The sequence below is a fragment of the Panthera tigris genome, chromosome B3 (assembly GCF_018350195.1).
Source record: "Panthera tigris isolate Pti1 chromosome B3, P.tigris_Pti1_mat1.1, whole genome shotgun sequence".
Classification (NCBI taxonomy): Eukaryota; Metazoa; Chordata; class Mammalia; order Carnivora; family Felidae; genus Panthera; species Panthera tigris.
This window is the reverse complement of record NC_056665.1, coordinates 140,890,835-140,917,304: the sequence shown is the minus strand read 5'-3', so window position 1 is coordinate 140,917,304 and position 26,470 is coordinate 140,890,835. Positions and strand designations below refer to the sequence as shown.

Below are 26,470 nucleotides of genomic sequence, written 5' to 3'. Positions count from 1 at the left end.
CGGACGAGACCCGTGGTTTTCATCAGATTCTCGAACTTCAGCAGCCCCTCCCCCCATTCTCTACTTCCTCTGCTACCCGCCAGTTTAGAGACCTAACTCACGTGCCTCTCCTCCACGAGTCATTGCCAGATCTCTCTCTTTCCAGCAACGTCTGCAGCCTCTTCTCTGTCAGTCCAACACATGGCGTTTATTCTGGTGTGGCACATCGTCTTTTACCCATCTGGACTGTCTGCAGTGACACTGTTAGCTTCTTGTGAGTATTGTTCCCCCCACACGACGCCTTACACTTAGCGGACAGCAGTGTTTGATGCGTCGATAGACAAAGGTTTGCTAGACTGCGTCGAAGGTGCAGAAGAAATACGCTTTAGCATGTCTGGGATGAAAGCGTATGGCTTTTATGACTTTACCCCTTTATTAGTATTTTATATGAAATAATAGCTACTTCGGTAACTTCTCAGATCAATCAAAACCTTTTTTTTTTTTTTTTTTTTTTTTAAGTTTCTTAACACTGCCCCCGTCCTACATTTCTGCAGATATATTTTATCCTGTAGGACACAGAGCGTCACGGTCAATACTACATTTATCGTATTATGTCCTGTTTTTATTTATTTTTTAATTTTTTTTAATGTTTTTATTTATTTTTGAGACAGAGAGCATGAGCAGGGGAGGGGCAGAGAGAGAAGGAGACACAGAATCCGAAGCAGCTCCAGGCCCCGAGCTGTCGGCACAGAGCCCGATGTGGGGCTCGAACTCACAGACTGTGAGATCATGACCTGAGCCGAAGTGGGACGCTCAACTGACTGAACCACCCAGGCGCCCCTGTCCTATTTTTATTTTTGTGGACATAAATTTTAAGCATAGTGAGGAAGCTAAAAGATGTGATTAATTAGGCTATCCTTATAATTGGTGCCTTATTTCTACTAAAAGTCAGCGGGCATTTTCAAATCAAATGAGGAAGTTGTTGTCTTTCTCTCCAGAGGTATGTTTTCCTTGTCAGCATCCTGTGCCCATTTAGGTTACTGGGAGTGATTTGAAGTACTTAGCTTTATTTTTCAAAGTGAAAGGTTAATCTGCAAAATGATCACACTTGGAGACGTTAGCATAGCAGCAGCAATAATAATAATGAGAAGTAACATGGTCTTAGTAGCAGTAACAATAATAACGACAACTACTACTCCAGGAGGGAGGCTGGGAAAGGGCCCAGGACACTCCCATCTGCCCACCAGGCTCCTGAGATTGACCCCGTTTCAGAACCAGGTGCTCCAAACCAGTGTGTCCCCACCTTGCACTGAGCAGCCCTGCCCGCTGCGCTCGGAGACCCGAGCCACGTACCGGAGCGTGTTGTGTGGGAGGCGGCAAGATGGGGCACATCCAGATGAAAACCGTGGCCTCTGCCAGTGGGCACGAGGCGGCTGGCCTGTCCCCAAGATCGCTGCCTTTCCTAATCTCACAGAACTGCTCCTGTACCGAGTCACGTGTGCTTCCGCTTGGAGATGCCCCGCCAACCCCCTTTTTATAAAAAGAAAGAGCTAATTTAAAAAGAAATCTCTGCCATGGTCAGTAGTCACTATAAGGTGAGCCGTCTCTCCCTTTTCCTCCGAACTAAGTTTATGACTTACAGGGAAAACGTGAAGCAGGAACAGTGACCCTGGACTCAGTCCGGATTTACCTGCGCCTTGCATTTGACAGGTTCAGTGGGAGAGCCCAGGGCTCCCCCTGCTGGGCCCCACGGGGCAGGAAGCCACGTGGGGACCGAAACCAGGGCTGTCCGGCTCACGGTTTTCCGCGTCCTGGCACACGTCTCACTTAGGAGTGGGCACCCCATAAATGTTTGCTGAGCGAGCAAAAGAATGAACGAGTGCCTCAAGCAGCGCATGGGCCGCGCAATGGGTCAGTGTGGTACGGGATCGAGCGCTGGGCGGCACTTTGCAGGCTGCGTGTGCTGGAAACCCAGAGGTCAGGAGAGCACGTGGAAGTCTGAAGGAGGACAGACCTTAAGCTGTATTGGGATTGGTGAATCAGCAGAAGGGGGTAAATTATCCTAATTGGGAAAGCAGTATCAGATACTAGTTGTGAGAACACAGGTGACCCTTGAAGAGCACATTTGAGCCACGTGGGTCCGCTTCTGTGTGGACTTTCGTCGGTAAATACAGCCCGTTGCTGTAAACGTGTTTTCTCTCCCTTGGGATTTTGTCAACGACCTGCTCTTTCCTCTAGCTTGCTCGATGGTGGGAATACAGCACACGGTACATGCAGCACACAAAATATGAGCTAATTGACCGCGTCATCAGTAAGGCTTCTGGTCAGCAGCGGGCTGCTAAGTAGTGAAGTTATATCTACTTGTCTTCGACCGTGCGTGGGCATTGGTGCCCTAACCCCGTGTCGTTCAAGGGGCAACTTTTATTTTCCACGTCAGGTTTTACCGAGGATAAATAAGCTTACTTCCAGATTTGGCTTTTTTTTTTTTTTTTTTTTTTTAGAAATTAAAGGATGAATAAAAAAACAGTGGTCATTTTGCCAAGCATGGAGTCGTAACTGACAAAGCTAATGATCTAGAAAAACCTATGCTGGAAAATGTCACTTTATTATATGTGTCTGGAAGTGCAGATGGGAAAACAGATTTTTTTCCTTTTGCAGTAGATTCATTAAGTGTTCGGGAAGAGGTTCTCTTCCACACCTTCCCCGGCCTGCGGAGTTTGACACTAAATCTGAGCTCCGCTTGCTGCCCGTCCGGGGAGGAGGCGGCTATTGCTCTTTACGGACCCAGGCCCGTCTGCAGGCCTGGGGCTGGGCATCCGCCAGCAACCCCCCCCCCCCAACCCTGGGGGTCCAGGAGTGCCCCGCAACCGGCAAGGGTGGAGGGGATGTGGGGGGATGAAAAAAGCTGAACTGTGGACACTCGGCGAGTGCACGGAAGCCACGGGCACCTGCCCCGGGCCATCCATGCGCAGCGCTGGCCGTGGGGACCGGGGCTGGGCCGCCAGCACGCTGAACTGTGCGTGCCCACCACTCACCTTGGAAAGGCAGTCCGCGCCCGACTTGTCACCAGACCCGGAGGAGCGTCACTTCGTGTGCTGATGTGGCAGTTAACCGTCCACATGGAGGTCACGGCCGGTCGTGTTTCTTCTTGGCTGGTGCCGTCTGATCTCAAGACGGGGAGCGGATTGAGAGGAGACCCGGCCTTGCAGCAAATGTGTGGTCCGTCCCACCTCCCCGGGGGTGACTTACTCCCGGGCTCCACGCCTGGCACCCCAAACAAAGCACTCCCTGGCGTCTCCCATCCTGATTTCACTGCATTTCCGACCGTCCTTACGATCGGCTCTCTCAGCTCCTGCCAACTTGTGTCTCATTCCCCTGGGAATTGTTACAGACTCTGCAGGCTGCCCTTGTCCCTGCTTCTCTGAGAAAACAGACCACGGGCCAGGAACTAGTCCTTCTTCCTCTTGTCTCCATGTTGGAGCTGTGTCTTCACCTCCTTGCGTCCCTCTGAGAAAGGATACCCCCTCCCCTCCCCAGATGCCAAGGCCAGCCTGTGGCCCGTGCCAGGAGCTCTCTGACACTGCTTTTCTAGTTTTGTTCCCTTGGTTTACAGAACATCCCTGTCCTTTGACATAATGTTCTATCCATCTTCTGTCTTTAACGACATTCATCAAAAATATTCCACACTCAAGAGTTCTTCAAGCCCCTGTAGCCTTGGTCGTCTCCACTGCACTGCCGTGACATGCCCTCTGGTGCGTCTTGGGACCGCCAGTCACTGGTTCCCATATCTGTCCTTGCTACCCAGTCTCCTCGCGTTCTCCAGGTTGCAGGACTCTGGGTTGGGAGTCAGATCTATATAGTCTTTGACTATAATCAAAAACCATCTTGTAATCAAAAGGTGACTTAAGTCAGTGTATTGGATTTCTTGCTCTCTGTTCCAAGTAAACAATTTAGTATCTGTCTTCAGGGTAGTACTTAGGTATTAGGCAATGATTAAACTATTCCACTTAGGGGCGCCTGGGTGGCTCAGTCGGTAGAGCCTCCGACTGGCTCAAGGCACGATCTCATGGTTCGTGAGTTCAAGCTCTACGTCAGTCTCTGTGCTGACAGCTCACAGCCCGGAGCCTGCTTCGGATTCTGTGTCTCCCTCTCTCTCTGCTCCCTACTCACATGCTGTCTCTCTCTCAAAAGTAAATAAAGATTAAAAAAAATTTTTACAAATAAACAAGGTGGGGTGCCTGGGTAGCTCAGTCGCTTCAGCTCAGGTCATGATCTCGTGGTTCTTGAATTTGGGCCCCACATGGGGCTCTGTGCTGACAGCTCAGAGCCTGGAGCTGCTTTGGATTGTGTGTCTTCCTTGCTCTCTGCTCCTACCCCACTTGGACTCCCTCTCTCTCTTTCTCTCTCTCTGTCTCTCTCAAAAATAAGTAAACACTAAAAAAAAAAAAAAAAAAAAAAAACTAAAAAACTAAAAAAAAACCAAAAAACTATCCCATTGAAAATGTTTCCAGAAACTGCTCCACCAAAATAGTATTATTCTTGGAACATGAGGTTGGATTTCCTCTGAAAAAAAAAAAAAGATTGAAATCCATTACATAACTGTTGACCAGTAAAACATTTAATTAAGAAAATATAAGGCAAGCCGTGATTTTTATGGACAAGGGGGGCAGTCAGATAGGCATCTTCGGCCTCGTACTGCTTGACTCCCTGGGCTCTCGCTGGGCTTGTCCTCCGGAGACGGGAGCCGGGTGAGGCTCGGGGCGGCCCCTGGGCCATCCTGGCCCCGGCCCCCCTTCTCTTTGCCGTGTCACGCCCTGTGCAGTTTCGAGGTAGATCTAACTCTCATATTACTTTACAGAAGAATTTTTCTTTATGACTTCTTCCTCTTCTTTTTTCTCCCCCCTAAGAAGTGTTAATACGGATGGAGGAATAGCCAGTAAGTACTGATGACATCCGGGTACCTGATCTTGCTTTGGTGCAGCAGTGCCTGGCTGGTGCCTATTTGGGACTCTGAATGAAAGGAGGGGAGATTTCTTTTATCAACTAAAGGTGAATATAAAATCACTTTGCTTCGCGTCTACTCTATCCAAAGTGATGGACATTTGAAATTACATTTGGTTAGTCGGGTCAGCGTCTTGACTTCACGTGACAACGTTCTATTTTGATTCTAATAAATAGAACTTTATAATTCAGTTCGTTGCAGTCTTAATAGGAATGTTTTTACCAGTAAGGTTAAAATATTTGTTGTATTTATCAAATCTCAGGGTAACACTTTTACAAAGTCCTCTTTTCAGGAGATACAGAAGTTACTAAGACTTTTCAAAGCTATAGCTTTTTATCAGTGACTCTACGTTACAACAGGCCTCTCTACACCTCTCTTCCCTTGGTTGGGAGTCATTTTTTTTATTTTTGAAAAAATATTTTTATTTATTTTTGAGAGAGACAGAGCGCGAGCAAGGGAGGGGCAGAGAGAAAGGGAGACAGAATCTGGAGCAGGCTCCAGGCTCTGAGCTGTCAGCACAGAGCCTCATGCAGGGCTCAAACCCACGAACCGCGAGATCATGACCTGAGCCTAAGTCGGTCGCTTGACCAACTGAACCACCCAGGTGCCCCCCTTGGTTGGAACTTTTGTCATTTGCTGTACCGCCAGTGACCCAGAGAAGTAGTATTGGGACAGCTCATTCACCACTGACCCGTCCACAGATTCCCTGTGGATAGAAGTGACTGCAGGGGCCGTGGGGACGTGTACTTCACCTTGGAGCTGGGCTCTCAGCCCAGCTGAGGTGCAGCAGGGCCCTTTGCCCTAGATTCGGGATTTGGTTGCATTGGGATTGACCAAAGTAAACTCACGGCAGCTGGTGACAAAGCATATGATGTGTGGACCCCTATGGCGTGCCTGAGAATGTGGATGTTTCACCAACCCCCTGGATTGTGGGGATCCTCTTACATCATTAGGATCGATTGATTCCGAATTTGCCCCGTCGCTGTCAGAACCCCAAGTCTGATACATACGGGTTCAACGTTTCCATGGAACGCTCTTACAGTTCATTTCTCACTAGCTACTTACAAACGTCTTCAATTTCCTTTAGGCTTAAAGGCAGAACATCTAAGGGGCCAGGGTTCACTTCCCTAACAACATGACAACTAGGAAAGTTGAAAGTAACCAAAAAGTTAGTGCCATGTAAGAACAGGTTTAATGATCAATAAACCTGTGGGGTGTTTTAGAGGCTGCTCAGCGTTGTCATCAAAATGATGGGGATTCCAGGTAATGGAATATTAGAAGTGGTTGGGGCACTAATGTGGCATAATTCTAGTGAAGAAAATACCAGAAAGAAATTCCAAATAGTACTCTTATGTTTGGAAATATAATGAAGGGAAGGGGAGTATACATATCTACGTGTATCTGATACACACGTGTTTTCTGGGGCCAGCATTCTTCATATCCAGCATGACAGCAATTGGACCAGAGGATCTCGAAGTTACCATCCAGGTGTGAGATTGTATGACTGTGGATAGTTACTTTTAACTAAATACCGTATCCTTTCTGGTGGTTGGGAAATAGATTCACAGTCTTTGTCTTGCTGATATTGCCTGCTTTATAGTATCCTTTAAAATATCTCTCAGCTGCATTTTGTTTTGATTTTATTTTATTGAAGGGTAGTTGACATACAGTATTACAGTAGCTTCAGGGGTACAACGTAGTGATTCAGCATTCATATTCATTACAAAGTGAGCCGCATGGTGAGTCTCACTACCATCCGTTACCAAAGTTACTCTAGTATTATGAACTACATTCCCTAAACTGTATGTTGCGTCCACACGTCTTATTTATTTTATAACTGGAAGTTTATAGCTTTTAATCTTGCTCCCCGTTTGACCCATCCCCACCCCTCTCACCTCTGGTAACCACCAGATTGTTCTCTGTGTTTTTGGGTTTTTTTTTTTTTTTTTTTAATATTTATTTATTTTTGAGACAGAGAAAGACCGAGCATGAACGGGGGAGGGGCAGAGAGAGAGAGAGGGAGACACAGAATCTGAAACGGGCTCCAGGCTCTGAGCTGTCAGCCCAGAACCCGACGCGGGGCTTGAACTCACAAACTGTGAGATCATGACCTGAGCCGAAGTCGGACGCTCAACTGACTGAGCCACCCAGGCGCCCCTGTTCTCTATGTTTGAGTCTGTTTCTGTTTTGTTTCATTTTTTAGATTCCACATATAAGTGAAATCATATGGTATTCGTCTTTCTCTCTCTGGCTCATTTCACTTAATACCCTCTACGTCCATCCATGTTGTTGCAAATGGCAAGATTTCATTCTTTTTTTTATGGCTGCATGATGTTCCATCGTGTAAATTTTTTATGTACGTGTAATTAAAATATGTCACACTGTAAGGTATGACATACAATTATATCATAATATGTTATAATATATATTATACACACACACACCCCCCACATCTTTATCCACTTATCTATTGGTGGACACTTATGTTGCTTCCATATCTTGGCTATTGTAAATAATGCTGCAGTGAACATAGGAGTACATGTATTTTTTCAAGTTAGCATTTTCATTTTCTTCAGTTAAATACCAAGAAATGGAATCATTACGTCCTACGGTAGTTCTGCTTTTAATTTCTTGAGGAACCTCCATACCGTCGTCCAGAGTGGCTGCACCAGTTTGCACTGCCACCGGCAGTGCGGGAGGGCTCCCGTTTCTCCACATCCCCACCAACACCTGTTGTTTCCTGTGTGCTTGATCTTACCCATTCTGGCAGCTGTGAGGTGACATCTCCTTGTAGTTTCCCCGATGTTGAGTGAGGTTGAGCGACTTTTCACGTGGCTGTCGGCCATCTGTGTGTCTCCGGAAAGTACGTATTCAGGTCCTCTGCCCGTTTTTTAATTGGATTGTTTGGGTTTTTTGTTTTTTTTTTTAACTTTTTTAATGTTTATTTTTGAGAGAGAGAGAGAGAGAGCGCGTGTGCATGAATGGGGGAGGGGCAGAGAGAGACGGAGACACAGAATCAAAAGCAGGCTCCAGGCTCCGAGCTGTCAGCACAGAGCCCGACGTGGGGCTCGAACCCACGAGCTGTGAGATCATGACCTGAGCCGAAGTCGGACGCTCAACCGACTGAGCCATCCAGGTGCCCCTGGTTTGGCTTTTTTTTTTTTTTTTTTTGACACTGAGTTGTATGAGTTCTTTTATATATTTTATATATTAACTCCTTATTGGTTATATCATTTGCAAATATCTTCTCCCATTCAGTAAATTGCCTTTTAGTTTGTTGATGGTTTCCTTCACTGTACAAAAGTTTTTTAGTTTGATACAGTCCCATTTTATTTTTGCTTTTATTGCCCTTGTTTGAGGAGACAGATCCAGAAAAATATTGCTCAGACTAGTGTCCAAGAGCTTACTGCCTTTGTTTTTTCCTAGCAGTTTCATGGTTTCCACTCTCACATTGAAGCCTTTAATCCATTTGAGTTTTTTTGTATGTGATGTCAGAAACTGGTCCAGTTTTCCCAGCACCGTTAATTGAAGAGGCTGTCTTTTTCCCCTAGTGTGTATTCTCGCCTCCTTTGTCAGAATTTGGCCGTGGAAGTGTGGATTTATTTCTGGACTCTGTGTTCTGTTCTGTCGGTCTTTCTGCCAGTGCCATACTGTTTGATCACTACAGCTTTGTAGCCTAGTTTGAAACCTGGGCTGTGATGCCTCCAGCTTTGTTCTTGTTTCTCGGGATTGCTTTGGCTATTCGGGGTCTTTTGTGGTTCCACACAAATCTCAACGACTCTTTGTTCTAGTTCTGTGAGAAAAAGCTCTTGGTATTTGGTAGGGATTGCATCAAATCTGTAAATTGCTTGGGGTAGTGTAGACATTTTAACAATTACTTGTTCGTCCATGAACACAGTGTATCTTTCCATTCATTTGTGTCATCTTGAATTTTTTTCATCAGTGTTTTAGTTTTCAGAGTACAGGTCTTTGACCTCCTTAGTGAAATTTATTCCTAGGGACTTTATTCTTTTCGATGAACTTGTAAATGGGATTTTTAAAAATATTTATTTATTTTTGAGACAGAAACAGAGACAGCATGAGTGGGGGAGGGGCAGAGAGAGAGGGAGACACAGACTCTGAAGCAGGCTCCAGGCTCTGAGCCGTTGCCACAGAGCCTGACGTGGGGCTCGACTCCCGAACTGCGAGATCATGAACTGAGCCAAAATCGGATGCTTAACCGACTGAGCCACCCAGGTGCCCCAGGATTATTTTCTTAATTTCTCTTTCTGATGGTTTATTATTAGAGTATGGAAATGCAACAGGTTTGTGGGTAATCAATTTATGTGTATTATTTGTATCTCACGACTGTACTGAATTCATTTATTAGTACCAACAGGGTTTTGATGGACTTTCGTGTTTTGACATCATATTTTTGCACGTCTTACGGTTTTGTGTATCCTTGGATGAATTATTGTAGGTCTGGATGATTTTACTACTTTGTTTTTTAGTCTTTGTACTAACTGTGTACTATATGTTAACCAGTGAAGTTTTTCTTTTGTATTTTTTTAATCTCTAGTCATGGGCTTTTCTGTTTAAAGAAGTCCACTTAACATTTCCTGTAAAGCCGGTTTGGTGGTAGTGATCTGCTTTAGCTTTTGCTTGTCTGGGAAACTCCTGATCTCTCTCTCAATTCTGAGTGGTAGCCTTGCTGGGTTGGGTAGAATACTCTCGGTTCTAAGTTTTGGCCTTTCAGGACCATGAACATATTGTGCTACTCCCTTCTGGCCTGTAGTTTCTTTCTTTTTCTTTTTTTTTTTTCTTTCCTTTCCTTTCCTTTCCTTTCCTTTCCTTTCCTTTCCTTTCCTTTCCCTTCCCTTTTCATTTCTTTTCTTTTTCTTTCTTTCTTTCTTTCTTTCTTTCTTGCCTGTAGTTTCTTTCTTTTTCTTTTTTTTTCCTTTCCTTTCCTTTCCTTTCCCTTTTCATTTCTTTTCTTTCTTTCTTTCTTTCTTTCTTTCTTGCCTGTAGTCTTTCTTTTTCTTTTTTTCTTTCTTCCTTCCTTTTTTCCTTTTCTTTTCTTTCTTCTGAGAGGCAACACGAATGGGAGAGGGGGTGGTGAGAATCTTAAGCAGAGGCTCCACGCTTAACACAGAGCCCAGCATGGGGCTCAGTCCACGAGCCTGGGATCATGACTGGAGCCAAAATCAAGAGTCTGCTGCTCAACCAACTGAGGCACCCAGGAGCCCCTGGCCTGTAAAGTGTCTACTGAAAAATCATCTCCTAGTGTTAGGTGGGGGCTCCCTTGTACAGAACTGGTTGTTTATCTCCTGCTGCTTGTAAGATTCTCTCTTTATCTTTAACTGTTGAAACGGTGATTAGACTGTGTCTTGCTGTGGGTCTCTTGGGGTTCATCTTATTTGGAACTCGTGCTTCTCTGATTTGGCGCGTGTCTCTTCACCAGGTGGGAGAGATGTTCAGCCACTGTTTCTTCAGGTAGGTTTTCTATCCCTTTCTCTCTTTCTTCTCCCTCTGGGAGCCTGTGAACGTTAGTGCACTTGGTGTTGTTCCAGAGGCCCCTTAACCGCCTCATTTTTTAAATTCTTTTTTCAGGGAGGGTCCTGGGTGGCTCCGTCGGTTGAGCGTCCAACTCTTGATTTCGGCTCAGGTCATGATCCCAGAGTTGTGGGATCGAGCCCCACATCGGACTCCACACCAAGTGTGAAGCCTGCCCGGGATTCTCTCTCTCCCCCTGTCCCTCTCCCCTGCTAGTGTGCAAGCTCTGTCTCTCAAAAATAAAAATAAATAAAAATAAGATTCTTTTTTGGGAGTGCCTGGGTGGCTCAGTCAGTTAAGCGTCTGACTCTTGATTTTGGCTCAGGTTAGATTGAGCCCCGCATTGGGCTCCACACTGGGTGTAGAACCTGCCTAAGATATTCCTCCCTGTCACCCTCCCTCTTCTCTCTCTCTCTCCCTCTCTCTCTCTCTCTCTCTCTATCTCTCTCCCTCTCCCCTTCTCTCCCCCCTCCTCCCCCTCCCCCTTCCTATGTCTCTCTCCCTCCCTCCCTCTCCCTCTGCCCCTCCCCTGCTCACACTCTCAAAAAAAAAGAAAAGAAAAAGAAAAAAAATTCTTTTTTCTTCTTGCTGTTTTAGCTGGGTGATTTCCACTACCCTGTCTTCCAGCTTGCTATTCCATTTTGCCTCTTCCAATCTCCTGTTGATTCCCTGTAGTGTATTTTATATTTTAGCTATTGTATTCTTCAGCTCAGATTCTTTTTTATGTTTTTATCTCTTTGTTGAAGCTCTCACTGTGTTTGTCCCTTCTTCTCCTGAGTTCGGCGAGCATCTTCCTGGTCACTACTCTGAACGCTATCTGGTAGATTGTTCAACTCTGTTTTATTTAGTTCTTTTTCTAAGATTTTGTCCTATTATTTTACTAGGAGCATATTCCTCTCTCCCCTCAACTTGCCCGACTCTCTGTTTGTAGATCAGTTACGTCTCCTGGTCCTGAAGGAGTTGCTTATGCAGAAGGTGTCCTCTGGGACTGGGTAGTGCGAACTGCCCTGGTCACCCACGCCACATGCCCCGGGGGGGTCCCCTGTGTGGGCTGTGGGCACCCTTCCGTGGTGGCTAGGTTGTGGTCGGTGCACGCACACTGCCACCGGCCGGGCTGTGGCTACGAGGCCCTGGCTGCTGTTGCAGGATTTGCAGCGTGTGGAGCTGGGTCCCCAGCGCAAGGGGTGCTTAGGGGGGCCCCGGGTGCCGGCTTGCCAGGTGTGGCAGTGCATTTACGCTGAACTTGAAGTTTGTTTATTAATTTATTCAAGAAATCTCTACACTCAATGTAGGGCTCGAACTCACAACGTCGAGATCTAGAGTCCCATGCTCTTCTGACTGAGCCGGCCAGATGCGCCAATATGCTGGATTTTACATGAGAGCAGTATCTGCCAGGTACTTTTCTAGAATTTCATTAAGAAAAAATTGTATTTACCACATCAGTACTTAGGCTTTATTTATAAAATTAGAACAACTGATTGTCTTTTGCCTTAAAGTAATCTTGGGGCGCCTGAGTGGCTCAGTCAGTTAAGCGTCCGACTTCGGCTCAGGTCATGATCTCACCGTTCGTGGGTTCGAGCCCCGCGCCGGGCTCTGTGCTGACAGCTTGGAGCCTGGAGCTGCTTGGGATTCTGTGTCTCCCTCTCTCTCTGCCCCTCCCCCACTCTCACTTTGTCTCACTCTGTCTCCCAAAAATAAATAAATGTAAAAAAAAATTTTTAAATAAAGTAATCTCTAAAAAACAGTGGCCTAAGTCATTTTCCCAGCCCCACCATTTATAAACAGGGTAACCTTGGACATACTGGTAATTTCTTTGTCCATCAGTTATGGCATCAGTAAGAGAGGGCTAATAATAGTGCCTATTTCATTGGCTTCATGATAATTAAATTATAGTTGATCCTCGGGCAATGCAAGGGTTGGGGACTGACCCCCACCACCCCCTGTGCCGTTGAAAATCTGCTTGTAACTTTTGACTCCCCCACAACTTAACTGCCAGTAGCCTACTGTTGACCAGAAGCCTTACAGATAATATACGCCGTTGATTAACACGTATTTTGTATATGTGTTACATACTGCGTTCTCACAATAAAGTAAGGTAGAGGAAAGAAAATGTTACTGAGAAAATCCTAAGAATCTCTTCTTTCGCGCCACTGAATGATAGCAAATCCGTACGTAAGTGGGCCTGCGTGGTTCAGACTGCGTTGTTCAAGGGTCAGCTATATATAAACACGTGTAAAGTTCTCAACAGAGTTCCTTGCACGGTGTGCTTAGCAAATGGCCGTTGTCGATACCAGCCTCCCTCCCTCCCGCTCTGTGTCTCCCTTTGTCTCTCTCTCTTCTCTTTCATGCAGAGAGCTCTCCTATGTACCAAGCGTGGTACTTCCTTTTCTAGGACAAGAGTTTTGTATGCATGCTCTGAATGTCAGTCACCTTATCAAGGAAATTGGTTTCACATTGGTGGTCATAATGCTCTCCTCCTACAAATGACTGGTGACTCTCATCATGCTGGATTGATTCATCTAACCAGAGTCCAGAGTCTTTATCCTGAATCACTGAAATCTGAAACAGCTGAAACGAAAAGGACGGAGGGATGAAGCCATGACAAGTAATCCTAGCCTGCTTCTTTGAAGCCAGGCTGTCCTTCTAAGACAATGATTGCTGTCACCACTCTGTGCGTTTCCACTTTGCTTACTGATAAGGGTGAGGAGCTGCAGGTGTAAGTACCTTATCAATAAGCACTGATTATGCGGCGAGATGGTCTTCATGCAGACCAGAGAAGCATGATTCTGGGTCAGAGTCATTAGGTCAGTTAGCAGATTGAGATGCTTAGGTGGGGGATGTCACAAGGCAAAGAAACAAAGGATTTTCGAACTTTAAAAGAAGCTAGAAGTTACTTGTCCGACCCCCTTTTCAGGTGGAGAAATGGAGGGACGGGGCCCCGGGTGATGTGAGGTCACATGGGAGGTGACGGGCTCAGCTTGTCCAAGGTGCACGCTGCTGGGTGAGGCGGAGCGCCGTGGAGGACAGTTTGGTGACCGTGCGGTACCGAGGGCTGCTGTGCTTGGTCCAGTTTGCCCCCTCTTGGATTATTACGGTAGAGTAGAGCTTTCTCAAATAAATTTGCTTAAGGATAGATTTGGAAAAAGAGAGAGACTATTCTCTGGCCCTAGATGGTGGGAGAATATCCTCATCATAAGAGATGGAAGGTAGAAGAAAAGGAGAGGGAGAGAAGCCTGTGGAAACGCCTCTCAGAAAAGGAGCGTGGGGTCCACATTTCCCTGGTCGTAGCTGCCCTGCAGCCACGTTACCTAGTCCTCTGGCTCTGCCTCTTACCACCCGTGGGGTCATGGTGGTCTGGGACGTTGTCCCCTCCTGTTTTCTTGCCTCTTGTTCAGGCCATTATGGAGCGGTAGAGAGGAAATCTCATTCCACAAGGTCAACGCGCTCCTCTGCCGCCCAGCAAAGGGCAGTGTTTCCTTTGCACTTGGAGGAAGAAGAGGTCATTGAATGAAGCACCGTGCAACCCACTGGGAATTCTCTGGTGGTCAAAATAGGCATGGTCCCTGCCTCACTGAGGTTCCCTACTGTGGGAGAGAAACATGCCTCAAGTGAGTGTGCTGGGGGGAGGCCTGGGAAATACACGAATGGGGCCAGGAGGAGGCAGGGTAGGGAACCCAGGGTGATTGGCAAAGGTGGCCCTGGAGAAGGGTCCGAGCTGTGACCTCTCCCATCCTGTTTTAAGTGGCTCGTCTGACTGCAGCTAGGCAGACCCCCCTACCCCCCACCCCGAGGGTGTTACCATGTCTTTTTGTCCACCTGTCACACGGCACCTGCCAGAGTGCCTTCCGCTTCAGATAGTAAAGAAGACATTTGTTGAGTGAACGAATTTCTAGTCCTAACCTGTTTTCAGCTTTTTTTCCGAGTCAATACATATTTGGTGAGTGCATAAATGGTTGACAGTCAAAAAATGGTGATTATGATTATATTTGGTTCGTGGTTGACTGTCTTCAGGGTTTATAATTGGTAACTAGTAAAGTTTTTAAAGAGGCATATCTTTTGCACTGTTTGAACAAATCTCAATTTTAACTGGGTGTGGGTTTTAGACTTCAGGGTCTCCCAGTGAAAAACCCAATTCTTCCATCTTAAAGTAAGTTTATACGTTTACTGAACAATGTGGGTGCTTCTCCACTAATCCCATTTTCTTTATTTAAAAATTTTTGCTATGAAGTAATATACATTTTTATAGAGAAATTAAATATGCATATATAAGTGGAAAGCAAATAACTTAAATTTAATGTGTATTGATGTATTTATTTGATCATATTGAGTGAATTCAAAGAACTTTACGATGCAATATTCCCTGAAGAGTTGGATGTAATCTGTGTTTAAAAATAAGAGTCTTAAAAATTGATCTTTTTCTCTCAAGAGTCCGCTACACGAACCATGCTTCGATTCTGATTTATGGTCATCAAAACGAAATTTTAGATTCAGTAGATGTTTTGCAGTTTGTCATTCCGTTAAGCTGTGTTATGTGCACTTAGAAAGCACAGGGTGGGTTGGCGCTCCAGAAGCCTGCGCAGCCTTCCTCGGAGAGATGCTTCTGTGTTTCGAGCAAATCTTCCTCCTGCTCCCCCCTCCCCACCCCGCTCCTGGTGCTCCCCCCTGTTTCTCTCCTCCTGTCCTCTGCCATCCTGACCGTATCCCACTCTCCTTCTTTTTATTTCCCTTCTGCCCTGTCTCCTTCATTCAGCTTCCTGCAGGGGAAATCCTTCTTTCCTTCCGACCTCCCTCTGACCTCCTTCCCCCTGTGACTTTGGCGGGGGGGGGGGGGGGGGGGGGGGGGGCAGCGGATGAAGCTGCCTTTTGCCTCTGTCTTTTCTCCTCACCTTGCACCGAACCTAACATTTGCGGAGACCCCGATCCACACTGGGCTTAGGGAAGATGCCGGGGGGCTGTTTTGTGGAGGAATCTCTCAGTGGCATTGAAAACACCGAGGGCCTCTTGCTTACGTGAGCAGGGGCCCCAGTTCCCAAACGTGTAATTGCATGCACCCACATAGTTCAAATCTGAGGTTCTGTGGCTGACTTTATCCTTGTAGAAATAAGAGAAACGGAGCCGTCGCTGGATTTAGGTGCAAGGACCCACAGCTAGTTAACCCTGCTGTCCCTTTTAGTTATTTTTTTAAAAGTTAGTTTATTTACTTTGAGAGAGAGAGAGAAAGCACGGGCCGGGGAGAGACAGGGAGAGAGGGGGGATCCCAAGGGGCTTCTGTGCTGTCAGCACAGAGCCCGACACGGGGCTTGAACTCACCAACCGTGAGGTCATGACCTGAGCTGAAACCAAGAGTTGGACGCTTAACCGACTGAGCCACCCAGGCACCCCAGTCCCTTTTAATATACACTTAAGAAGTAAAGCCAAATACAGTCTTAGCCATATTTTAGTTGGAAAGTTGTAATTGCGTGCTATTATGTTTTTTGATCAGAATAAATTAGATCCAACTTCTAAATTACATATTTTGCCATTCCTGATACTATAGAGCCATTAATAAGTCACTGAACTGCCATATATATTTTTGAAAGTAACAATTATATATTGTAACAGGCTATAAATTCTTCAAGATATAGTATTTAGGAGTCATTTTTATGAACCGAGCCACTGTCCTTTTACTATATTTAAATGCCTCTTTGAAGAGGATTATTAAATGTATTCAACTTGATTTCCCCATAAAAGTCGGTCTAGGTGGAAGTCAGTGCTCTTTAGAAAAGTAACGATCTGATTTTGAGAAGTGTTTGCTGTTTGTGTCTTCGAGCCGTTTGCGTGTCCTAATCCTTTATTTCCCCGTAGAGGGGTTTGAATCTTGCCTCAGGTTGAATATGTTCCTTCCGAGAATTATTTTCAGAGATGCCTGTCTCTCTGGAGGTGGGAGCATTTATCCCCGGTTTAAGTGAAGAATGCTTTCTGTTAGATGTGAAAAAGAAAACCAACTTGAAGTCAAATGCGTTTTGTTCCAGGCCGAGCTGTTCCAAAGCTGTTTCGCATACTAGATGTTTCTGAATTAGGAGTTCACATAATAACGAAATCTGCTTATTTGGGTTCTCCACAAAGGTTTGTTGTGTGAGCTTAAAATAAGACTGCAGCTCACCCGAGGCACACGTATTAACTGTTTATTTAGTGTAAGCACATGCCTGGAGCTCTCATTTCTGATCAGCCCGGACCATGCGCGTGCCATGCCTCAGCCATCTTCTTTTGTGCTTTATTAAATCTCTGTCAATTATAAATATCAAGGTTTTACATTAATGTCAAGATAGTGCATCAAAAATTCATGGAATATGTGACTTTTTCCAAGGGTATTTAATACTTAATGCATTCGTGTCATTTTTCTTCCCAGAGATATTGACAGGTTTTATTAAGTGTTTGTTAGGGAGATTTCATTTTTATCAAGGGACTATAAAGAGAAGCTGCATGCTAAATCAATTTTTTAAAGCCAGAATATTGTTCATTTTTTCATCTTCAAACTCTTGTAATCCATAGGTTTTATTTAAATTTCTTCTTGGTTTATTTTTGTTTTATGTGAGTGATCGTTCAAGACAGAACTTTAATAAGGATCAAATATTGCTGACGGTGGTGGTTTTTAATTTCCTTAAGCAGAGCTACCAGACCCAGGCAATATGGTAAATTCTTCAAAATGTCATACTTACATATTTAGCAATATTACTTCTTTTTATTGAAGCCAAACAAACGATTTTAGATATTAATCTTTCCCAAACACAGTGATTATTTTGTACTAGATACAATATTACTGAGTCTCATCTAGAATACCTCCTTTTGGCAGAAAAGGGAACGGAAGAACACCTCACCGGGTTGCTTGTTGGCCACAAAGAGACAAGAATCCTCTTTGAAAAGTAAGCGCTTGAGGGCCTCCAGTCTGATCATGAGCTACAGCAACTCAAATATTTAGAGTGCTCGAGGTGAAAATACCAATCATTAAAAAAATCTGCAGGAAATCTGTGGCTGGTTTCTGACTCTGACTTTTTGGGGGTTGGGGGTGGGCGGGCAGTGGGCGCTTTGGCAGGACCCCCAGCTTGCCTCTGTTGGGCCCCTGTGCCCGGGAGACCCTGGGGAGACCCTGTCAGGGTCGCTTTCTGACCCTGCCCGACGACCCTCCCCACCCATCCCGGGCGTATCTACCCAGGTTTGCCTCGGGAGCGAGTTACAGCTAAAACCGGCCACCAGGAGCAAGCTTTCTGTTTTACTCTTTTATTTTTATAGTACAAGTTAGGAATGTCTTCTTTTGCAGCAGATACATCACGATAAACCAAACCGTTATCCGATTTTGCTTTCTTTATAAGGTGAGGAGTGTTCAGTTATCCTTCCTTTAAAGTATGACCTTAAAGGCTTTTCATCTAAAAACGTTTTAGGAACTTCGAAATAAATAATGTCAGGTTAACATTGTAATTTTTGAAGATGTATTCTTAGGCCCCAACTTGGTCTCCAACAGGAAAAAGACTTGGTGTTTACAGAAAGAAAAAAGAATTCTGTCCAGAGCTTCAGGAGTGTTTGGAATAGTTTCTTTTTCTTACTCTTGTTCATTTTTTTCAGGGTATGTGAAAATACTTCTTTTCAAACTTAAATGTTTTTCATGTGCAAATCATTTTCGATATTTGAATGTTTCAAGATCCTTGTAAAAATATTATACAGTACTTAAGAAGTAGACTAGGTTTTTTTAGAAACCAGGTTTTGCTGGAGTCAGACTGAAACAGTAGCTCTTCTAGATAAGCCCAGTGTGGATTTAGGGTGAGTTGTGAAGGCCTTGCTTACCCAGGCAAAGAATCCAAGAACCTGGCGGCCCCAACCTCTTCTACCATAAGGCCAGTAGGTGGCGATAGTGTCACAGTGGTGAGAACCCTGTTGAAATGGAAGTTATTTTGCCTTTCTCCATAGTGTCAAATTAAATTTTGCTTCAGTATAACTGTTAAGTGCATGTGTTCTGTGGCAGAATAGCTTTTTATACCAGAAGTACGTACGGTCGGCACACCCTAATTTTTAAGAATATAAAACAATTATTTCTAACAGATTTCAACAAATGTTATGTAACCCTAAAGCCAAAATAATCATCAAAATTAATCTGAAGAAAGCATTGTGTGTTGTGTGTCTGTGTGTTTTCCTGAGTTGTCTTTACGACTTCATCAGGACTATGAGCACGAACTTCTGTTTTCGGGAAGAAAGGTATGTAAATAGGAGGAAGGGAGACATTCTGGAGAGTTAATTTTCCGTCTGTCTGGTCCTTGCGGAGGATGTCTTGTTTGACTAAGGGTGCAGAATAGAAAGCCATTTCAGGGTCTCGGAGTGTTGGAAGGTTTTTGCTTCGAGTCGTTTTGACATTGAGCATTCCATGTTTGAAAATTGTCACCTTTTCTCTCATTCAGTAAGTCAGACTTTCTTGGGAGGGCGGACCAAATTCTTAATACCTATGGGATTTAGTGTTGGAATTTACCAGCTTTCTAAATAGCATCCTGCATTCCACAGTTTAAATGAATTAAAATATTTTAAAATAACAAAAACAACGGTGCTTGCCACCTGCTTAGAGTTTGAAAAGCACTGGCTTGGGCACCGTCCTGCGCCATTGGGGTAGATCCCTCCTGAGGTTTCCTTGTGTTGTAAGTGAACAGGAATGTCAGCCACGGAGTCCTCCCCGCTGGGGTGCTTCTTACGCGGACACTGGCTTGGGTTTTGTGGAGGGACAGTTCTCTGCTCAGTTTGTCCTTTTATAAGGAGAAACCTGAACGGTGTCGGTGTCGTAGTTAAGTTTCATCGTTGTAAATGGAAAGCGTCTTTGGGACTCTTACAACGTAGCCTTGCGCTCCATTCATTACAAAGGAGAGGGAGGAAGAAGCTTCCTTCCCTGGGATTCGCGCATCTTTCTTCACTGGAGTTGACCGCGGCCTTGCCTCGGGGGTTTTTTGGTTTTTGTTTTTTGTTTTAACAGAGATAGGAAATCCCGATCTGCCTCCAGCAGCTAGAAGATTCCTCTGGGCAACGTGTGCTCTTATACACTGACTTAAAATTCGTCATCTTTAATTTCACTTTTGTTACTGCAACATTTCAAGATGACACGAGTGTAATTTCCTATTTTGACTTTTCTTCCAAAGGGTTAACCGCGGGCTAAGAACGCGAGGGGAAGGCAGGCACCTGGGAGCTAACGCCCAGTTGGCAGCCTTTTGTAATATATAATTTGCCTAAAATTGCGCACGGAGCACAAGCTTTTGTTTTCTAATTGATTTACGGTTTGAGCCACTTCTGCCTCATCCCCTACTGTCCTGCGCGCGGTGCCAGCGAGTACATTACAGTGAGCGATGATAAATGGCCGTGCACTCGCCATGCTAATGCGTCGAGAGTAAAAACCGCATGCTGCACGGAGCTCCGCGCATTAACAGTGCTGCAGGGACCCGCCAGCAGCGCCTCCCTGCTCCCTGACCGGAGATCGCCGCGCGCTCCCTCGGTCACTGAACTGCAGGCCGCCTCTCGGGCTGTTACTGAAACCGGAGATTAAAATGATCCCGTCGCAGCTTTTCATTTGTTAATGGAGACAAAGTTGCTGAGCCCTCGCGGGGTCCGAGGCGGGGTCGTTGGGATGAGGAATCAGGAGACGTATAAAACGTCCTCCTAAGCGTCAAGTGGTAGATGTTTTCACCAAATGTTCATCTGACCAGGAAAAAAAAAAAGAGTCAGATTTCAGTAGGCCAGCCTCTATTTTAGCTTTGTCTTGTTTGTAAAATTTAGAACCGCACAAAACTACCTTTCTTGATTTTTCTGCACTTGAGCCGCACTTACCACATATATGATTCATTTGCACATAAGTTGATTTCCATCCAAATGATTTAAGTCGGAGACAAATGAAAGAACCTTCCATTTATTAGAGTGCCTTTAATTGTTCTTTTTCTCCACATAAGAAGAGATTTGCTGCACTCAGGGGTGTGCGGCGTGTCACGGGTAGAAGAAAACGAGGAAAGCCAGGACAGACGCCTAACTCTGGAGGCTCCCGGTGTCCCTTTGGATCAGACACCCCATGCGTGGGGGCGCCTGCCTTCCTCTCTGTAAAGTCGGTCCACCTTCAGTTTTCTTTTTGCGTGGTGTCTGTGGGTTCTAGTATCGAAATATGAAGAAGCAGATTTATGGCGGCTGCTGGGCACAAGAAATTAAGTTGACAGTGATGTATGAGAGCATAATAGCATGATGATCCCTCAGTAGCGCGGCTGGACGCCTCCTGCTTCATTTGGCTCTTGTTAGGATCTGTTAGGCAGCTAAATAATGAAATTCTGCTGACTGATTTCTGTTTTCCCTTTTTCTCTTCTCACCTCTGCTTTCTGAAACTTCTAATTCCCAGACCCATCCTCATGCCAACAAACTGCCCTTGAAGGACGCTTTCACTTACGAGGACTACAGGTTGGTGGGGTGGGGTGTGTGCCTGTGTGTGTGTTTTGGGGTGTGGCGGGGGAATGGATGTGGGGGGGGGGACTGTGTGTACGCATCTTGGGTGTATGTTGTGTACTGTGTGTGTTGGGGGGTGGTTCCTAAGTGATCTGAGGGTCTGGGAAATGGGAAGTACTTAAGAAGTGACCTGCTGTGACCATGTCAGGCCCCCAGACAGGTCGTCCTGCAGAGGTTCTAATGGACAGCTGGGGTAAGGGTCAGCATTTTAATAACCACGCGGAAGTTGCCTTCACCCTGTGGTGGTCGGGGATTAGCTGAGGTGGCCACGTGATACTGGAGATTAACATGTAGTGTGGGGTGGTCGTGAGGGTCCCCCCCGCCTGGTGTTACATAGATATTGTGGCGTAAAGTGGGGACTTTTTTGAAAAACGAAAAGATTTAATTGTGCCATGTGATAAGAAAATAGCATGCCACATTTTGTCGATCTCCTAGAGGATTTCTGGTCAGAAAGGAGTTACGTTTGCCACTCACTGAGGCTTAATACAGGTGCAGAGTCAGCGTTCGGGAAATAGAGGGTGGCGTGGGCCGGGGGGCAAGGCTCTCGGCCACTGCGAGGACCAGAGGCCTGGAGATCTCTGTTCCTGGCCCTCCTTCCAGACACTCTGTCTCCCGGGAACATCCCCGCTTAGTCCTCACCCCGGATTGTCTCTCTCTCTCTCCCCCCTTTTCCCTTCTAGGTCCCCCTTCCTCCCCTCAGCCTTAGATTTAATTTTAAACGATGATGAAGGCCAGCCATCACCTGCGGTAATACTCAGGAAAAAGTTTTGACGGTTGGCGAGAAGTCTGACAAACCATAGTTTCTGGTTGAGTTACGACAGCACCGGGCTCTGAGATGTCCCTGCTGTAACCCACCTCTTCCTATTGTTACAGGTGGGCAGTCTCTTCTGTGATGACGCGACAAAACCAAATTCCCACGGAGGACGGTTCCCGGGTGACCCTGGCGCTGATTCCTTTGTGGGATATGTGCAATCACACCAACGGCCTGGTAAGGACCCCTCTGTGTTGTGTTTCGTGCGGGGTTGGGGGGTGGGGGCTGTGGTGTGGACATTCCACCGGCAAACCAGCCCAGCTTCCTGCCTCCCTCCAAAGGCAGCAAACAGAACCAGCCGGTCAGCCCCCACCTCCCACCTACCCTCCCCGCCCGCCCCCCCCCCCCCCCCCCCCCCCCCCCCGCCCCCGACCTCCCGCCGAGAAAAGCTGCAGTTTTTCTCTCTCGGTGTTTGCTTAATCCTGAAAACCAGGGACAAGAATCTTACTCCGCTTTCAGAAACCACAGCGAACTGCATTGATTTGCGAAGCCATAATTCCAGCCTAAACACTCGTGTTCTTATCTTTTTAAACCACAGACCAAACCAAGGTTTCTTTTCCTTCCTCTCCTTAGAATGCCGATTTATTGAAGAAAAAAACCAAAACTTTCTTCTTTCTGGTTTTTCCTTTTACGGTCCTTGTTTTCTTTGCTGACTTATAGTCCCTGTTACGGGCCTTCTCTGACTCCCTCTCCCTTCACCTGACACGATGGCACATCCCTGGCCCACTTACTAACCTGCTTTGTCCGGGAGAAGGGGCTGGTTTCCCTGGCGCTGGGGCGTTGGGCCCTTGGCCTTGAGTGTGGGGTAGGCATCGCCAGGCGTGGGAAGCCCCAGGTAGGAGACATTAAGAAAACAGGGGAATTTTATGATGATTGTTAATGGCGACGCATAAAAGGAGGAAGCCTAGGAAGCCGGCTCCCTGTCCCTCCGCATTCTTTGGATCCCCAGCCACAGCGGAGGCTGACACACTCCCTGTGCTGAGATGGTTGTCTGAGAGACATTTCCTGGTATCAGGATATGGAAATATGATCAACTTGAGAGTATTTTGAATTTTTCAGCATGGCCCTAGCATACTGGCTTGGTTTTACTTTTTTGTCCATCTTTCCTCAACGTCTGCTTTCTTTGTGATTATTAGCAGGATTATAAATAGGCTTAAAATATGCTGTCAATGAGTATTGCACATCTAACTCCACAAAATGGCCAGAACACATGTAGCACGAGCCAAATCCTTGACGATGGAATACCCCGGTGCTAATTTGGGAAGGTCTAGCAGCAAGTAATACTCTTAAATTGTACAGAAAGAATGGTTTCACTCCTATAATTACATTTCTGCCTTCATTTAGATATGCTTGATTTAATTAGCCATATTAAGGGACAGCATACTTTATTTATTTTCATTAATGAATAAAAGTTTTCATTCTTTTTCTGTTCCCCCCCCCCCCTTCAGAGCTATTTTAAACTGATTATCAGATGGAAGTTTTCAAAGTTTTCAAAACGCTTTTAATGTTTGACTATAGCGTTCTCCTTTTTGTTTCCCTGGGTTCGGTCATTCGTTCTCAGACTTGACTGACCATTGGAGGTTTCTCATTTCTAAAATTTGAAAAAGTACACACATTATGGTAAGCAAACAAAATCCGTTAACCAGTGAGATGCCTTTGCAATCGTGAGATGTGGAGGTTCCCTGCCCCGCCAGCACCCAGAGCCCGGGCCCCGGGCCCGTCTGTGAGCGAATCTCTCCCTCCATCAGGTGCGCATTTGTGCCCCTTCGCACACTCACGTGCGCACTAGTTTTTGTGTTGCTTTCATATAAGTGGGATTAAGCTATTCACTTTTTTCCAAGAGTTTAAAAAAAAAAAAGAAAAAGTCCGTTTATCTCAAGATGAAAATAAGGAGTCGATGACAACCACGAACGCTGTTTTCTCCAGTGCGGTTCATAAGGTCCGTGTCCTATCACAGAGCTGGCGATACGGGGCTAACCTCTAGAGGGTTCCGACAAGGTGGTGGTGCTTTTTCTTACGGTGGCCGCTTCCCTTGCATCCCGCACTCCACACCTTGGCTGAACTGCTTTCGATTGCAATTACAAGACTTCAGGGGAAATTGTGTCTGCTAGAATGTGAGAATCTGTTTTAACACCGTGAAGTTGCAAGGGACCCGAAATTAAGGCTTTTGGCTTCGCAGACAGGTGATTGTCTTCTGTGCGTGTGTCTATCCTGACGGTCGTTGTCTGTCTGTTCTGACGCTCGCCGAGGGAGTAGGTAGACATCTGTAACCCAGCAACGCTCTGTGCTTCTGACAAAAGCCTGGTGGTGGGAGCTGAGATGGGAGAGCCAAGCCCGTGACGGCAATTGCAAAGCAGTAGCAGCAGGGAGACGGGGGAGAAAAGAGAAGGCCGGCTGGGTTCCCGGGCCTGAGGTGGTGGCAAGCGTGAGCTGATTGCCTAGCCACATGGAGACACAGGTTTAGACGAGTTCATGGGACACCATGTTAAACTGGAAGAAATGCTGTAGCTCCGAATTCTGGGCGACTGGTTCAGAACTCACGTAAGCAGCAATGTTCCTTTCTCGAGGTTATGCCGTTTGTGTGGAGAACACTAACAAGTGGTTTGTCCGTTCCAGTGGGTGAAGCATGTTGGAATAAGCAGCCCTTGTATTTGAGTGTGTGCCTCTCCTGGTCAGGATGGAAGGGCCTTGGGAAGTTCAAGCAGAAGCGAGAGAGGCTGTCTCTCAAGGTCTGTTTGAGTATTGAAACCTCTAAAACGTTCAGATTTACACAAGGCTTTTTTCTAGTCTCAAAATGAAAGCCCGGGTTTTTGTAAGTAGCAGACAAGGCTCCCCGCTCCACGTGTCCCCATTGTACTCCCACTACACACAGGTCTGGACCCCTGTGCTTCCTCAGACACTGGCACACGCCCACCTCAGGGCCTTTGCACGGGCTCTTCCCAGCGCCTGAAATACATGTTCGTCAGATGTCTCCAAAGACCACTCACAGACTTCCTCAAGGAAGGCTGCCCTGGGTCCCCTGTGTGGCATCGCCACGCTCCCCCTCCTGTGAGGCTCGCCTCCTGTCCCGTTATCTGTCTCCCGTATTTCTGCCTGTTTATTTCAGCTTATCGCTGGCCCTTCCCCATCCCTCCTGCTTCCCTGACTTTCCTCCTGCTGTGTGATGCTCCTGCCAGGTCCCTGTGCAACCATACCATGGAGCCGCAGGCTTTCAGGGCTGGGGGTCTGTGGGCAGTTCCTACTCCATGCTTCTCAGAATCCCGTGTGAGGTCAGAAAAGTGATTTTGACTTTGGGCAGGAACCTCACAGAGCTGATCTCACCAAGTGTGGAACCTGTTCTGGGAGGGCAAATGTGCCAGATTCCTTGGCTGCATTCATTTCTTGTTGCTTTCGTGTTTCTCTTGGTCTTTGCGGAGTGGCAGTATGATGCGGTTCATAAACCACGGGTTCTGGGGGTCCTGGGTTGAAAGATTGTTGTCACGTGGCCCTCCGTCCTACAGATGTCACTCCCTAGACTCAGGAGTCAGTTTTTGGATCCACGCTGTTGATGCCTTTTTCAGTAAGTGGCACTTGCAGTGGTGTTGAACTTTGATTCTCCAGGACAAAATGAAGAGATCAAAGGAATTAATGAATAATTACAGACCGTCTAAGAGATCGGGGGCCGCTCTAAAGGACAGACTTCCGATAAGGAGCTTTTCGTGTAAATTGGGGGCCTTGTTCTTATCCCAGTGGCTCACGCATCAGTGAGTTCTGTCAGAGACAGTGTCGGGGGACACGGTTGACATGGGAGCTTCCAGACTGCTGCTGGGGGTGGGTGTTGGGTGGGAGGGTGACAGTACAGGGACTCTGGGAGTACAGGGGGGTTGGGTAGGATGAGAGGCAGTGTCCCCAAAGAAGCCAGGGCTCAGGCAAAACGGGAGCGAAAGGTAGCTCCAGGCATGAAGGAGGTGGGAGAGTGGCCGGGCGTGGCAGGCGAGTGGCAGGTCAGGGGCCCCAGGGGGACGTGGGCCTCCCCGTAAACCGGCCTCGCTCAAGAATTTGGATTTCTGCCTGTAGGTAAGGTGGATGGCCACCAATAGGTTTTTGTTTTTTTGGTTTTTTTTTTAATGTTTTTTAACATTTGTTTATTTTTGAGATAACAGAGAGAGCACAAGTCAGGGAAGAGCAGAGAGAGAGGGAGACCCAGATTCCAAAGCAGGCTCTAGGCTCCGAGCTGTCAGCACAGAGCCCGACGTGGGGCTCGAACCCACAAACCGCGAGTTCATGACCTGAGCCGAAGTCGGACGCCCAACCGACTGAGCCACCCGGGCACCCGCTACCAAAAGGTTTTAAACAGGAGGCCAGCACTGTAATGTCACTAGGGATGCGGGAGGGACAGTGCTGGAATCTGAAGCCAGCTGCCGATGGTTAGGACCTCAGCCATGCCAGGGAGTGATGAGGAAGGCAAGGACCCGAAGGCTAATTCAGGAGTTCAAGTGCTGGCGTGTAGCGGCACCAGAACACCTCTGTGGCCTGTGTGTCAGGACGTGAAGTGGCCTGGCCCCCCAGGATGGGACAGGCTTGGGTGCGGGGGGCGAGATGTGGGTTTCTGGCCTGGGACCGGGTCTGGGGTACTTACTTGTAATGGCCTTAGAGATGCTTACATACAGTGCTCAGCA

General features: G+C 46.6%; 1 protein-coding gene across 2 annotated transcripts in view; it reads left to right on the top strand.

Annotated features, from left to right (window-relative positions):
- The window catches only part of SETD3 (SET domain containing 3, actin histidine methyltransferase), an 80,945-nt gene that overhangs the window by 42,726 nt on the left and 11,749 nt on the right, over positions 1–26,470 (top strand). For both annotated transcript variants that reach the window (XR_006219083.1, XM_042990504.1), the window contains exons 7-8: positions 20,898–20,956; positions 21,875–21,989. Coding sequence is in view for 1 of the 2 variants with exons in the window: in XM_042990504.1 (XP_042846438.1) it covers positions 20,898–20,956; positions 21,875–21,989 (174 nt within the window). In the remaining variant the exon portion in view is untranslated. The remainder of the gene's footprint in view (positions 1–20,897; positions 20,957–21,874; positions 21,990–26,470) is intronic.